The sequence below is a fragment of the Schistocerca gregaria genome, chromosome 5, assembly GCF_023897955.1.
Source record: "Schistocerca gregaria isolate iqSchGreg1 chromosome 5, iqSchGreg1.2, whole genome shotgun sequence".
NCBI classification, from domain to species: Eukaryota; Metazoa; Arthropoda; class Insecta; order Orthoptera; family Acrididae; genus Schistocerca; species Schistocerca gregaria.
Genome location: NC_064924.1, coordinates 459708493 through 459722730, shown reverse-complemented (window position 1 = coordinate 459722730; position 14238 = coordinate 459708493). Strand labels below are relative to the sequence as shown.

Below are 14238 nucleotides of genomic sequence, written 5' to 3'. Positions count from 1 at the left end.
CATGTCACAGGAAGGGAAGGTTGTCACACCCCTTCTTAACCACATTCTACCCCTTCATTTGACAGCTCTGATATAGGCCAGAACCCCAAAATCCATCTTTGAAGTCATGCAGTTTTCTTAAAAGTGGCCAAGGTAAACATCTCCAAGGACATCATGGGCTACCAACCACATGATCTCACCTGTTTGGAGTGCAGTTCGATCACAATTTTTGCTCTGGTATACACAGTGGACCACTGAGGACTGTTCAAAACCATTCAACAAAATTTGAACGTGACCTGAAACAGTAGATGGTTCTTATGCTTTTTCATTGCTCCTGTTTCACGTCCGCATGTCTCATGATCACGACAGAGGGGTGTAACATTATCACATTCATGAGTTAAATGGCAAAGAGTGCCTCTAAGACACTCCCCCACTCAATTTGGCAATAACCTTGGTGGTACCCACCTCCATTTATTGATAATATTAAAAAAGTTACCTGTACAGAGAAAACCTTCAAAGCAGTGCAAGGTGTTTTCAGGTAGGCAACCACTTGATACACCTTGGGTGCCAATAAGAGTAGTGTATTTACGGGTGTGGTTGGTTGTTTGCAGAATTGCACACCAGTCCTGATGTGGCATAGGATGGATAAAGGTCACTAGAAAGAGAGGAAGGATCAGCTGATTGAGATCAGTGAGGATACTTTTTAATCCAGATAATTTCAGCAGCAGTTTCATGAAGTGAAACAGTCTCAACTTCTGTTTTGGGTATTGCGGCTTTAGTCTGTTAATCAACTAACGAGCTATTAGGTACACCAGGAAAAAAACAACACTTTCCCTGTGTTGATGTTGCATTCATGCAGAATACTGTCAGGTTAAAAAAGTAAATAAATAAAAGATAAAGTTGATGAAACGGCCAGTGCATTCTCGATTTTGTTTTCTTACAGTTTTCTGCATGAGCTAAATCAGGAATAAGTTGAAAAGTGCAAAAATATAACTAAATCGGCAGGACAAGTAGACAATAGGGCAAATCAGTTATCATTTTCCAGCACCAGTTTTCCAGAAATGGCATAAAAGTGCTCACCATCTCCTTCTGTCTTCCATAGATTACTGTTCCTGGACATCATATCTCTGGAATCCTCTCTCCTCCATGTTTATCATCATCATCATTCATCACTCCCCCCCCCCCCCCCCCCCCCACTTTGTGCTGTCACCCTTTCTCGTAATGTGCCCATACCACTGCAGTTTGCATTTCTTTATTACATTTGTCTACATCTATTGTTGGCAAAGGCCTTAATTGCCGAAAGCTTTATTTATTTGTGACAGTCTTTTTATTGTGCCTATCTGTGACTCATCATCTCCACTACACGGTGAGTAGCAACTTTTCTTTTCATAATATTGTTACATTCCATCCCAGATTTTCCATTGTTTGATTACACCAATAATAGGAACTTTGGTGCGGGCTACATTCCTGTCCTTTCTAGAGTTTTATTCATAGTTTTTATGAATCTCATTCTTTCATTGAATTCTGCTGTAGTCTCTCTCTCTTTTTTCCAATAGGGTATATGTGTCTATACCATAAGTGAGAATTGGCACAAAAATATGTGTGGTGCATGGTTGGTTTTTGCTTTCTGTTGTCCAACACAAGGTTTCCGTCTTGATTGTAAAAACTTGATGCTCTCTGTGTCCTGCTATTTCCTGGTTAAGAGTGGTGTCTTTGGAAGACTTGCTTTGGAGGTATTTGGAATGGGGAACTGATTCTAATTTTGTCCCTTTGTAGTTGTTCCTGTCCTGTTTATGACCATTTCTACAGTCTTGGTGTTGCTTAACTTCAGACCAAAATGTTTAAACATACTGTTCCATTCTGTTAGCTTTTTCTGCATGTCAGCTGCTGTTCCTCCCCTCAGTGGAGCATCATAGGTGGATGTTGGATTCATTATCCATTTCCTTGATGGATTTTATAATCTTGTCCATTACTACACTAGTGTGCAAAACTGAAAAACAAAAGTAACTTTTGCATGATATGTCACTGCCAAGTAAGTTAGCTCAATGAACCTTGGACCACACACAGGCAGAACTGCTTCACTATAGTACAGAAGGTAACTGAAAGAAATCTGTAATGAGACAAACAGAAAATGTGGTTTTATTCAAAGACAATAATTACACTGAAGTTAAGCCACTTCATGATGGTCCCCTGGACAATATAAATGGTGGCAAATAGTTCTTAATAGAGTGTGTGATGATGACATATAGCAATGCCTGCTGTGCAGTGTGCTCCAGGGGCCACCACAAGGTTGGTAAGGAACCTTTTGGTAGGGCATTCCATTCCTCTACCAGCGTAGTTGATAATTGCTGGACCCCCAAACGATGATGTTCGACGATGTTTCCAGATGTATTTTGTGTTCCCAGCTCTCTCCATATGAGGATATGTCTAGCATCATGGTGTGGAGAGACATAATGTTGCATCTGTGTACTGACTTCCAAATCTTTGAACACAGTACACTCCAATCGACATTATTTTGGCACTTTACTCCTTCCTCATGAGTGGCTTGTTGGGGTGAATTCAATTTTATGGATGACAGTGTGCAACCACTTCAAACAGCAGAGATGGCGGAGCTCTTGGAACGAGAGTATATGTGACAAATGGACTGACCACTCTGTTCCCCCCCTGTTAAATCCATTGAGCTGTGAGATGTGTTGGAGAGATGTATAGCAGCATGTCCACATTCACCAATGACTGCCAGCAGCCTCACTGGTCCAGGAATGGAACACCCTTCCACAAGATCCTTACAAATATTGTGGTCATCATGGGAGCATGTTGCAGAACATGCATTGCTGTCCATGGTGATCACACATCCTATTGAGCACCATAGTCTGCCATTTGTAGAGTCCAGGGGACAATCATAGATCACAGTGACTTCAATGGTTTCATCAAGCTATGTCACTTGGCAGTGACACATCATGTAAAAGTTACTTTCATACTTAAAAGTTTTGCACACTATTGTATTGTCAATAAGAGCAGTGATAGGGAAATTCCTTGTTGGGCACCTTTCTTTGTCTCAAACCATTCAGTCATCCATTGCCTATCTGGACACAGCTGTGGCAATTCTGGTGGAACTTATGTACTATTAAGTATTTTGGCACCGTGAGATCTTCCAGGCATTCCCAGATCTTGTTTCGAGAAACATTATCATAGGCTTTGCCAGTGTCCTAAAATGCAGCCACAGTTTTCTTTCCATATTCCCAGGACTTTACTGTCAACAATTGTAGTTGAAACTAGATTCACTTAATATATATATATATATATATATATATATATATATATATATATATATATATATATATATATATATATATAATCCAAAAAGCACAAAAGTGGCTAAACCAAAAAATTTTGTAGTTGTTCAAAAATTTGTTACCAATAGGGTTATTGACCAAGCTACATATTTATGCTTAGCATCGACTATGATCTGACCCTGTGATGAGATTGACTGTTCACTGTTTGCTGAGGATACTGTAGCTGTGGGAACTCAAAGCAATGGTATGTGCCCATGTTAATAAGAGACACAGCTGTTCCATTAATTTCCAGCTGCAGCATGTGCTTCTGCTGCTGCTGCTGCTACTGGCACCGGCAAGATAGCATGCAGTGCACTGGCAGATGGTTTTGTTGTTGTTGTTGCTTGCTAGCTGAGGTAGATACGTGCTAAATGCCCCCATTTGTTTCATGCAAAACAGGTGACATCACAGAGTGGACAGTGGCATTGTCAATGCCTTAGCCTGCAGTCTGGGCATGATTTGATTACACTAACTTTCCTGTGATTCTTTGATTACTCTGGGGCTTGCTTTGGGACTTGTCGACAACAAATGAAGTGCTGTGCCTCTACCGACGATAAGGACTGTGAACCGTTATCTGCGTCTGTTATGAGTGAATAAAGCTTCACCAGTAAATGGGATGATTGCAATGATTCGTTGTCATCAGTTTAGTGGGCAACAGTAACTTTACTACCAAGAAAGTAAACACCAGAAGTACTGTGAACTGTAGCTCGCACTGATGCTGTTACTTAGTGAACTTTGGCAATTCTTAGCACTTCAGTCAGAATTGGATCAGACAACTCTAAAGCCTTCATGCTACCTTCTTCATCAGGAACTAAACATATAATAATATTGTGGATTATTGACTCTACTTATGATGTGCCACACTATTTACAGGAAAAAATCATACTTGATTTCTAAGCCTCGCAAATCAACATCACATGGTGTGTATATTTGCTTACATTGCTTCACACATTGTTTAAATTTGAGCCTAGTTGCAGCTTCTCGGGTTTGGTGGCCATAATAGTCAGTCAGCAAACCACAAACAACAAAACTCAAATTATAGAGAGCCGATAGTGGGTGTAGTTTTTGCACCATTTTGTGCAGTTTACTACTAGACAGCAGTAATAGTGCACTGCAATGTTTAGGGTCAATTATTCGACTTGCCTTGCAGTGAGGAACAAAACCGTGTAAATAGACCACCTCTTATTTACCACATGGAGACAAGAGAATGATGGATAAGTAGGTGATTGTGCTGCAGTTGTAGACTATTGTTGATTTTTCAGTAGCTGTGACACCAATTTCTGATTTTGCTGGTGGTATTCCCATTGATGTTGCTACTGCAATGACTGCTGCCACAACTTTAGAAACTCAAGGTTCATGGCTCACACTGAATAGTTGCACAATGGGAAAGTCCTTGTCTCCACTTCTCCGGCCTACTCTTGAGTAGGTAGAACATAATTTACGTCACTCACACTACTGATGATGCAGAGATCGACGAAACAAACAGGTGCTTCCTGTGGTCAATGACAGCTGAGTTTATGAAGTGAAGTGATGACTAGCCCAAAGCCAAGTCCAGAGTGTAACAACAGTCATTATAAGCATACACAAAACGGCCAGGGGAGCAATCAGAATGAAAAACACAGGCAAGGTCAATCGCTCAATTACATTGGTGTGTATTGAAAGCTTCAGAAAATAGTCAGAACTACCTGACTACTGTGGACTGCAGTATTTACAGGTACTCTTACATCAGTGGACAGTCCAATGTGAAATGCCCCTAGCTGTGGCAGCCTCCTCCGTGGCAACTCTCATTTCCAAACCTGAGTATTTCTGAGCTTTCCTCCATCAGTACTCTGGCTGGGTGGCAAATCTGAATCACTTTTGAATACTAAAAGTGCTGTTATAAAATTTGCACCTACGAATATTAAAAATTTCTCACATTTATCACAAAACCAGTTGATTGAAATATGTCAAGAACTTAACTACAAAAAATTTTGGGTAGGTTGGTAATTAAAGATAAAAATACACTGCCTGACAATTAAAGCGAAGCATCCAGAAATGGAGAGGCAATAAAATGAAACCTCAGTGGTTGAGAGGGTATGTGATGTTATTGCAGTGGTTACAAAATCAAGTCAACTTTACAAAGAACTTGGCAGTATGAGCCCTCTTATCAATATGACACTGCATCCCTTCTGGCCTCAATGCATAAACTGATTTGATTGGGAAGCGCATCATAAAGCCATGTATCCTCTCCTGAGGTAAGCCCACAACTGTTGTTACTGGTCACTGATATCCCATATACTGTCAGTCAGACGGAATTGACGTACATGCTGGTCCCACACATGTTCTTATTGGGGACAGGTCTGGGGATCATACTGGCCACTGGATTTCCTCAACATAATGCATACAGTTCATGAGGCACATGCCATGTATGCATGAGCATTGTCTTGTTGAAAATTGGCAAAATGATACTGTCATATTTGAGATAACACATGCGGACACAGGACGTCCATGACATACCATTGTGCTGTCATAGTTCTCTCAACCACTACCAGCTGTGACCTGAAGTAACACCTAATGGATCCTCACACCATAATGCTAGGAGTAACACTGTTACCAACGGTCATCCGGGGTGGTGCAAAACCGTGATTCATCATTGAACACAATGTGGTGGTATTCATGAACAGTCCATTCTTTCTGGTCATGGTACCACTCCAAATGCAGCCATTTGTGTTGTAGTGCTAATGGTAGCATATACATGGGACATTAATTTTACAGTCCGGTTGCTGCTAGTTTCCATCCAGAGTTGCAGAACGATGCAGAGAGACCATTACTTGTTTTCAGATGGCAGACAGGGATGTGAGGGGGTAACAATTTGATTGGTGCACCATACCTGCGATATTCCCTTGTGGTGATCAAATGTTGTTGAGCGGAACCTTGACAGTGAGTTTTCCTGCCCTCACATTCCCATTCAGTCCAACATCGGGCCACTGTCACAGCTCAATGCCATACAAATCTGGGTATTGCAAAATTCGACCGGCCAGCCAAGTGGAGACCCACAATGAGTCTCCTTTAAACACTGTCAGGTGCCAGGAATGCTGTCTCACATATGTAAGTGGCATCTCCACACCATTCACAGTGATCACTCAATGTCTGATGCATATCACACCTTTTCTGTACGCTCCCAGTCCTGGTAACAACACTAAACATGAACAACATGCATGCACCTTGCCAGTCATTTTTCCTCTCACGGAAATTTCCAATTCTGTTCATTTACATAACTGCCAACATTGTGTTTGTGTACAAAATTAAATTGACAATGTAAATAGTTACCCCAGTGGAAACAGCATAAATTTAATTTTGAATTGTTCCCATTTAGCCACACTTCTCTGATTGTGTTCATTGTAATTTCTTACAATTAACAATAATAGAAATTTTATCTAACAGAAGCTGTGCTCTAATGAGGATTATATTCTTGTTGTTACTTATTATCTGACAGAATTGTGTGGTAGCCATTGTATGTGGTACAGTTGATGTAGACCCCTTTGGTAATTGTTCCAAATGTGATGTTGGGTGATGTATATTTTTGTACACTATTGAATACTGTTCAGTTTCATTTGAATATGAACAGCCTATGTTTGTTTTATGTATACACAGCTCATCACTGTTGCAGTGTTTTGATCTATCAGTAAGTGTATCTCATTTACCTTCATTGTTTGTCTTGAGACTCCTAATGTGTCACAAACAACACTTTTTTATTTAGCCTTACATTTCAAGAATCTGTAAAATATTTTATATCTGCCTGTAAATAAACCATGATTATTTTACTCGTGACATGCCAGACTAATATTAAGATGTTAAAGGAGATTTAGTAAATAAATGGTATGTACCAATTTCCCATTTCAGGCTACATACGAGAGTACTTGTGTTTGGTTCCACATGACCAAAAATTCTGCTTCCGAGAAACAGCAGATGTACTGCATAGAAGTGCCATCACAAAAGAGGACTTTAGTGGCTATAGAGCAGCATCAGCATGGAATGCAATTGGTTTATATGCCGCTAATCTCCTTTCACAACCATGGAGGAAAGAGTATCGTGAGATGAAGGTTTTTGTACAACTATTTTTCTCTTTCATAGAACAAGTTTTATTGGTTCTGAAATGAAGTTTTGAAATACAATAATACTTATTGTAAAGCAACTGTCCACTAAACTGTTAAGAGCAATAATTGAAAAACAGTAATAGTTTGACATTAGAAGTGATATGTTGGAATGCAGATATAGTACACAATTTTCTTTCTTAGTCATTGTTAATAAGTAGCTGATATAACAATATTGTGAAAAGGATAGTTGTTACTCACCATATGCTGGGTGGTTACAGTTAAACTTTCCTCATTTAACATTTTATAACATGAAAACTAATTACCGTATGAGTACCAGACTTGGTAGCATTGATGTCCAGAGTATGGGGCGCATGATTTCTGTGTGTTACAGCGCCACAGCCCATTTCCAACTATGGCCACCAGCTGCTGTGATCAGTTATTGTGATCCATAGTCTCACATCTGACTAGTTGCAGTGCACATGTTGTTGCGTCAACATGACCTTCAACAAAAGGAACAGGGCATTATTGGTGGAGCTCTATTATCAAAACAGGAGTAGTGCCGCAGCTGCACTTTGAGAATATCACTGGCTGAAATGGTTATGGAAAGATCCTCTTTCTCCTCCTGCTGTTCGGAGCTTGATGAAGAAGTTTGAATCAACTGGAGAACTGGGTGTTGCTCCTGGAAGAGGCTGACGACCAGTTACACCACAAGTGGTTGATGAAATTGCTGTTGCTATGGCAGACAACGCTGTGTGCAACTCTACATCTACATCTACGTGATTACTCTACTATTCACAGTAAAGTACCTTGCAGAGAGTTCAATGAACCACCTTCAAGATGTCTCTCTACCGTTCCACTCTCAAATGGCAGTTGGGAAAAATGAACACTTAATTTTTTCTGAGCAAGCCCTGATTTCTCTTATTTTATCGTGATGATCATTTCTCCCTATGTAGGTGGGTGCCAACAGAATGTTTTCGCAATCGGAGGATAAAACTGGTGATTGAAATTTCATGAGAAGAGCCCGTCACAACGAAAACACGCCTTTGTTTTAATAAGTGCCACTCCAATTTACATCTCATGTCTGTGACACTATCTCCCCTATTTCATGATAATACAAAACGAGCTGCCCTTCTTTGTACTTTTTCGATGTCATCCATCAGTCGCATCTGATGCGGATCCCACACTGCACAGCAATACTCCAGAATAGGGTGGACAAGTGTGGTGTAAGCAGTCTCTTTAGTAGACCTGTTGCACCTTCTAAGTGTTCTGCCAATGAATCACAGTCTTTCGTTTGCTCTATCCACAATATTATCTATGTGATCTTTTCAATTTAGGTTAGGCCTGTTTGTAATTGTAATCCCTAAGTTTTTAGTTGAATTTACAGCCTTCATATTTGTGTGACTTTGGCATAATCAAAATTTAGCTGATTTCTTTTAGTGCTCATGTGAATAACTTCACACTTTTCCTTATTCAAGGTCAATTGCCACTTTCCTGGTCATCAGGCAGTGCACATGCTGTTATGACAGTTGAACATCCCGTGGTCAACTGTACGGAGAGGGTGGGGGGGGGAAGGGGTGCTTCGAACCATTCTCAGGAGGTGATCTGTGCAAGATCCATATCATACAACAGCTGGCACCACAGGACACACAACTATGTGTTGACTTCGCTCTCCACTTTCTCGCAAGGATTGAAGTTAACGAGGGCTGGCTCTGGACCATCCTGTGGACAGATGAAGCTCATTTTTCACTGACAGGTGAGGTGAACACACAGAATTGCTGAGTGTGGGGATCTTCACCTCCAGTCACTGTACGTGATGTTCCTCTGTGTGGTGAATGTGTCACCATATGGTGTGGCTTCACAGCTACGTTCATCATTCGGCCATTCTGTTTCGAACAGGTTGGCGCTCAAGGACCAAAGACATGCAGTTTGACTGGCCAGCATTACTGTGATACGCTTCACCCACCCTACACAAGAGAGATGCATTGAACTCTACAGTTTTCATGCAAGATTGGATCCCACCACACATTGCTCGTGAAGTTCATCTACTTCTCCAAAACACATTTGGAAATGATGGAATTATAATCTGATTGTTTAAAAATGCTTTCCAGCATGATCACCAGATATCACTCCCTGTGGTTTGTGGTTGTGGGGCTATCTTATGGACAGGTTTACCAGGGGAACATTCACTCATGTGCTGATCTGAAGTGCAGCATGTCAAGAGAGGTAGCCAGCATACCTATGGACATGCTTCGTTCTGCTGTGCAGAATGCAACCCTGCGCTTTCAGACTACTCTGGACACTGATGGTGCCATATTGAGCCCCGTTGTATATGATGTACCATATGTATTATGTATGGTATGATGTACCGTAGCAACACATTAAAAGTGTTCGAATTCAATTCATTGTGTGTTACTTCTCTTCCCTATGGGCTTGACATTATTGCAACCAACTTTGGTCCTTGCACGGTAATTAGTTTCCCCTGTTATAAAATGTTGTCTGTAAAGCAATCATTGAAATGAAAAACATCATGTTGGGTGGTGTGTTCAGCAGCTGGGTGGCCCAACCGTTTCTTGGCCACAGTTTGTCGGTGGCTATTCATGTGAACAGCATCTTTTTGGTTGTTGGTTGTCTACCCATATACACTCCTGGAAATTGAAATAAGAACACCGTGAATTCATTGTCCCAGGAAGGGAAAGCTTTATTGACACATTCCTGGGGTCAGATACATCACTTGATCACACTGACAGAACCACATTCACATAGACACAGGCAACAGAGCATGCACAATGTCGGCACTAGTACAGTGTATATCCACCTTTCGCAGCAATGCAGGCTGCTATTCTCCCATGGAGACGATCGTAGAGATGCTGGATGTAGTCCTGTGGAACGGCTTGCCATGCCATTTCCACCTGGCGCCTCAGTTGGACCAGCGTTCGTGCTGGACGTGCAGACCGCGTGAGACGACGCTTCATCCAGTCCCAAACATGCTCAATGGGGGACAGATCCGGAGATCTTGCTGGCCAGGGTAGTTGACTTACAACTTCTAGAGCACGTTGGGTGGCACGGGATACATGTGGACGTGCATTGTCCTGTTGGAACAGCAAGTTCCCTTGCTGGTCTAGGAATGGTAGAACGATGGGTTCGATCACGGTTTGGATGTACCGTGCACTATTTAGTGTCCCCTCGACGATCACCAGAGGTGTACGGCCAGTGTAGGAGATCGCTCCTCACACCATGATGCCGGGTGTTGGCCCTGTGTGCCTCGGTCGTATGCAGTCCTGATTGTGGCGCTCACCTGCACGGCGCCAAACACGCATACGACCATCACTGGCACCAAGGCAGAAGCGACTCTCATCGCTGAAGACGACACGTCTCCATTCGTCCCTCCATTCACGGCTGTCGCGACACCACTGGAGGCGGGCTGCACGATGTTGGGGCGTGAGCGGAAGACGGCCTAACGGTGTGCGGGACCGTAGCCCAGCTTCATGGAGACGGTTGCTAATGGTACTCGCCGATACCCCAGGAGCAACAGTGTCCCTAATTTGCTGGGAAGTGGCGGTGCGGTCCCCTACGGCACTGCGTAGGATCCTACGGTCTTGGCGTGCATCCGTGCGTCGCTGTGGTCCGGTCCCAGGTCGACGGGCACGTGCACCTTCCGCCAACCACTGGCGACAACATCGATGTACTGTGGAGACCTCACGCCCCACGTGTTGAGCAATTCGGCGGTACGTCCACCCGGCCTCCCGCATGCCCACTATACGCCCTCGCTCAAAGTCCGTCAACTGCACATACGGTTCACGTCCACACTGTCGCGTCATGCTACCAGTGTTAAAGACTGCGATGGAGCTCCGTATGCCACGGCAAAGTGTCTGACACTGACGGCGGCGGTGCACAAATGCTGCGTAGCTAGCGCCATTCGACGGCCAACACCGCGGTTCCTGGTGTGTCCGCTGTGCCGTGCGTGTGATCATTGCTTGTACAGCCCTCTTGCAGTGTCCGGAGCAAGTATGGTGGGTCTGACACACCGGTGTCAATGTGTTCTTTTTTCCATTTCCAGGAGTGTAGAATGCAGCACAGTGGTTGGATGCTTCCCACCATCATCAGCTTTTCTGAATTGTAGGTGGAAACTGTCCGTGCAATATAACCTACATTTCCGTAACCTTCCTGTCCCCAACCATTGTTAGTCATTGTCTTTAATCATCTAGACCCTTTCATGTTCCCATTCCAGCACTACAGAGCCCTCTGTTCCATCAATGCACCCACAGCCTTTTTACATCCCTCTTTCCTGATACCCCTCCACCACTACCTCTGCCCTCCATATAACCTCCCGATGGCACTTACCACCCTAGTCTCTCTCCACCTCGTCACTGTATGCTCCCACAAGTAGCACTTCACCATCCTCCACCCCCACCACCTATTGCTTCTCCCATCATGTGCTCCTTATCACAGGCTGACCTCAGCAGCCAATTGGTCATGTGTGTGTGAGTTGTGTTTGTGTGCGGGGGGAGAGGGGAATAGGGTGTGTTGGTGTGGTATATTTAAAGTGAAGGCTTTGTCGACCAGAAGGTTAGTTTCTTCTGCAAGTCTTTTTGTTGTGCCTATCTGTGACTCAGCATCTTCGCTATATGGAGAGTAACAACTGTCCTTTCCATAGTATTGTCATATTCCATCATAGATTTTCCATTGTTTGATTTTGCCTAGTAGCTGATATAATTTTGAAAAGAAGATAGAAGTAATATCTAATAAATTTAGAAAAAGTGTTAAAATATTTTTAAGGAAAACTAAAACAATATAAAATTACACTTTAAAATCAGAGGCAGGGTAATGTTTAAGAGGAAATATTCGACTATAAGCTTGTGAATGTCGTTTTCAGATGAATATAAATACTTTAGGAGTAAAGGAGGCCACTCACTGTAAAGCAGAAGTAGTGCATTGTTAGCAGGTGCACACAAAAAAGAAAGGAACCTTGCTAGCTTTTGGCTGGATGTGCAGCACCATGTTATGGCAGAGGTATATCTGTGTGTGTGTGTGTGTGTGTGTGTGTGTGTGTGTGTGTGTGTGTGCGCGCGCGATAACCACTGTGAAGTGCATTGCAGAGAGTACGTCCCACAATATCAGTTATTAGGGCTTTTTCCTGTGCCATTAACATATGTAGTGTGGGGAAAATGATTGTTTAAATGCCTCTTTAATTAATCAAACCTTACTCTAATGACTCCTATGGAAGTGATATACAGGGGTTTATTGTTTATTCTTAGAATCATCATTTAAAACCAGTTCTTGATGGAACTTTGTTAGTAGACTTTCTCTGTCTATCTTCAAGACTCTGCCAATTCAGTTTTTTCAACATCTCACTGACACTCTACCACGGTCAAACAAAGTTGTGACTATTCATCCTGCCCTTTCTGCATACATTCAATATCACCTGCTCTTGCTGTTTGATACATGTACCACATACTTGAGCAATATTCTAGGATGGGTCGCATGAGTGATTGGTAAGCATCTCCTTCGTAAAATGTTTGCATTTCCCTGTTATTCTACCAGTAAACTGAAGTCTGCTACCTGCTTTACCCATGACTGTGCCTATCTGATCATTCCACTTCACGTGCCTACTAAGTGTTACACTCAAGTATTTGTATCAGTTTACAGATTCCAACTGTTGCAGCGGGGTGGGTTTGGATTGTTGTGTAATTGTTTGACCACTGTCTCTCATAATACTGTGTACTACACAAGTTCCACCTACCCAGTACGGCATCTGATTAGCAGCCCGTTTCCCTGCATACGTAGGTACTGTTCAGGCGGCGTTAAAAGCAGCGTTGAAGGAAAACACTGTCAATACTTATGTTTGCAAAGTCTGCGTAAACTCTGGTAGCAAACTATCCTGTAATATCTTATAACAATTTTCAGGTGTAGGGCGATTGCTTCATCTCTTTAGAAAAATGTCAAAACTCTGCAACAAGTTCTTTTATTTCTTTAGGTTCAAAATAAAACTTGCCATCAGCCCATATTTAATTAACGCATAATATCACTGTCCTCAGCTCACAGTTCAGACAACCCAGTACACACACAAGGCAGCCAGGAATGTACTTGAGTCCAACACAAATTATCACGTGATTTACAATCATTACTCTCATTGCTGCAATATACAAGTTTCACATTCGGTCCTTTTTCAGTGGATATCTAATAAAGAAATTGAGCACCAAATATTCTGTAGACGAATATGAAACATGCCATGCGGAATTTTACAAAGGCGGAAAGTTCACAAGCAGTTCTCTTTCCAACAAAACAATCCAAAACCTTCCAAACTTCACAAAACTGTCCGTAAATGTGACTGCTATTTTGGCCACACAATCTGGACACGAGAATTTTACACATAATAAAGACGGAAGCATTCAACATGATCTGCACGCCCGATAGCTGACTAGCGACTAACCAATGCTGTTCCTTCCAGAGCCTATAACTATTTCCAATGCACTGGAAATGCTTAAGTCTGATTGGTTGTTCAAAATGACAAAATGACCAGCCAATCAAAACAATCCTTCAATATCATTTTCGCGCTAAAACTGTCCTACACCAATCGTTATTCACAGATGCATTTATGTCGCTTCATTATGCAAATATTAATAAAATGTTTAACAAAACCAAATGAAAAGAACACTAATATTGAAATAACTTTAGAAAACTATTACTCTATGAATGACTATTCTGGCTGCCTTCTTACTAAAGCAAGTACCCTTGGACATACGTCATCAGCAAGGTGGGGAAAACACAGCTTTCCCATGACGCAGTTACGTAATGGTGTACATCATATACTATTGAATCTTTACGTATGTCCCACATACACACTCAGTCAT

The 14238-nt window shown here is 42.2% G+C and overlaps 1 protein-coding gene across 2 annotated transcripts in view; it reads left to right on the top strand.

The window, feature by feature from the left end:
* LOC126273108 (protein tamozhennic) overlaps positions 1-14238 on the top strand; it is a 73235-nt gene that overhangs the window by 16026 nt on the left and 42971 nt on the right. For both annotated transcript variants that reach the window (XM_049976553.1, XM_049976552.1), the window contains exon 3: positions 7194-7393. In XM_049976553.1, the coding sequence (XP_049832510.1) occupies positions 7194-7393 (200 nt within the window). The remainder of the gene's footprint in view (positions 1-7193; positions 7394-14238) is intronic.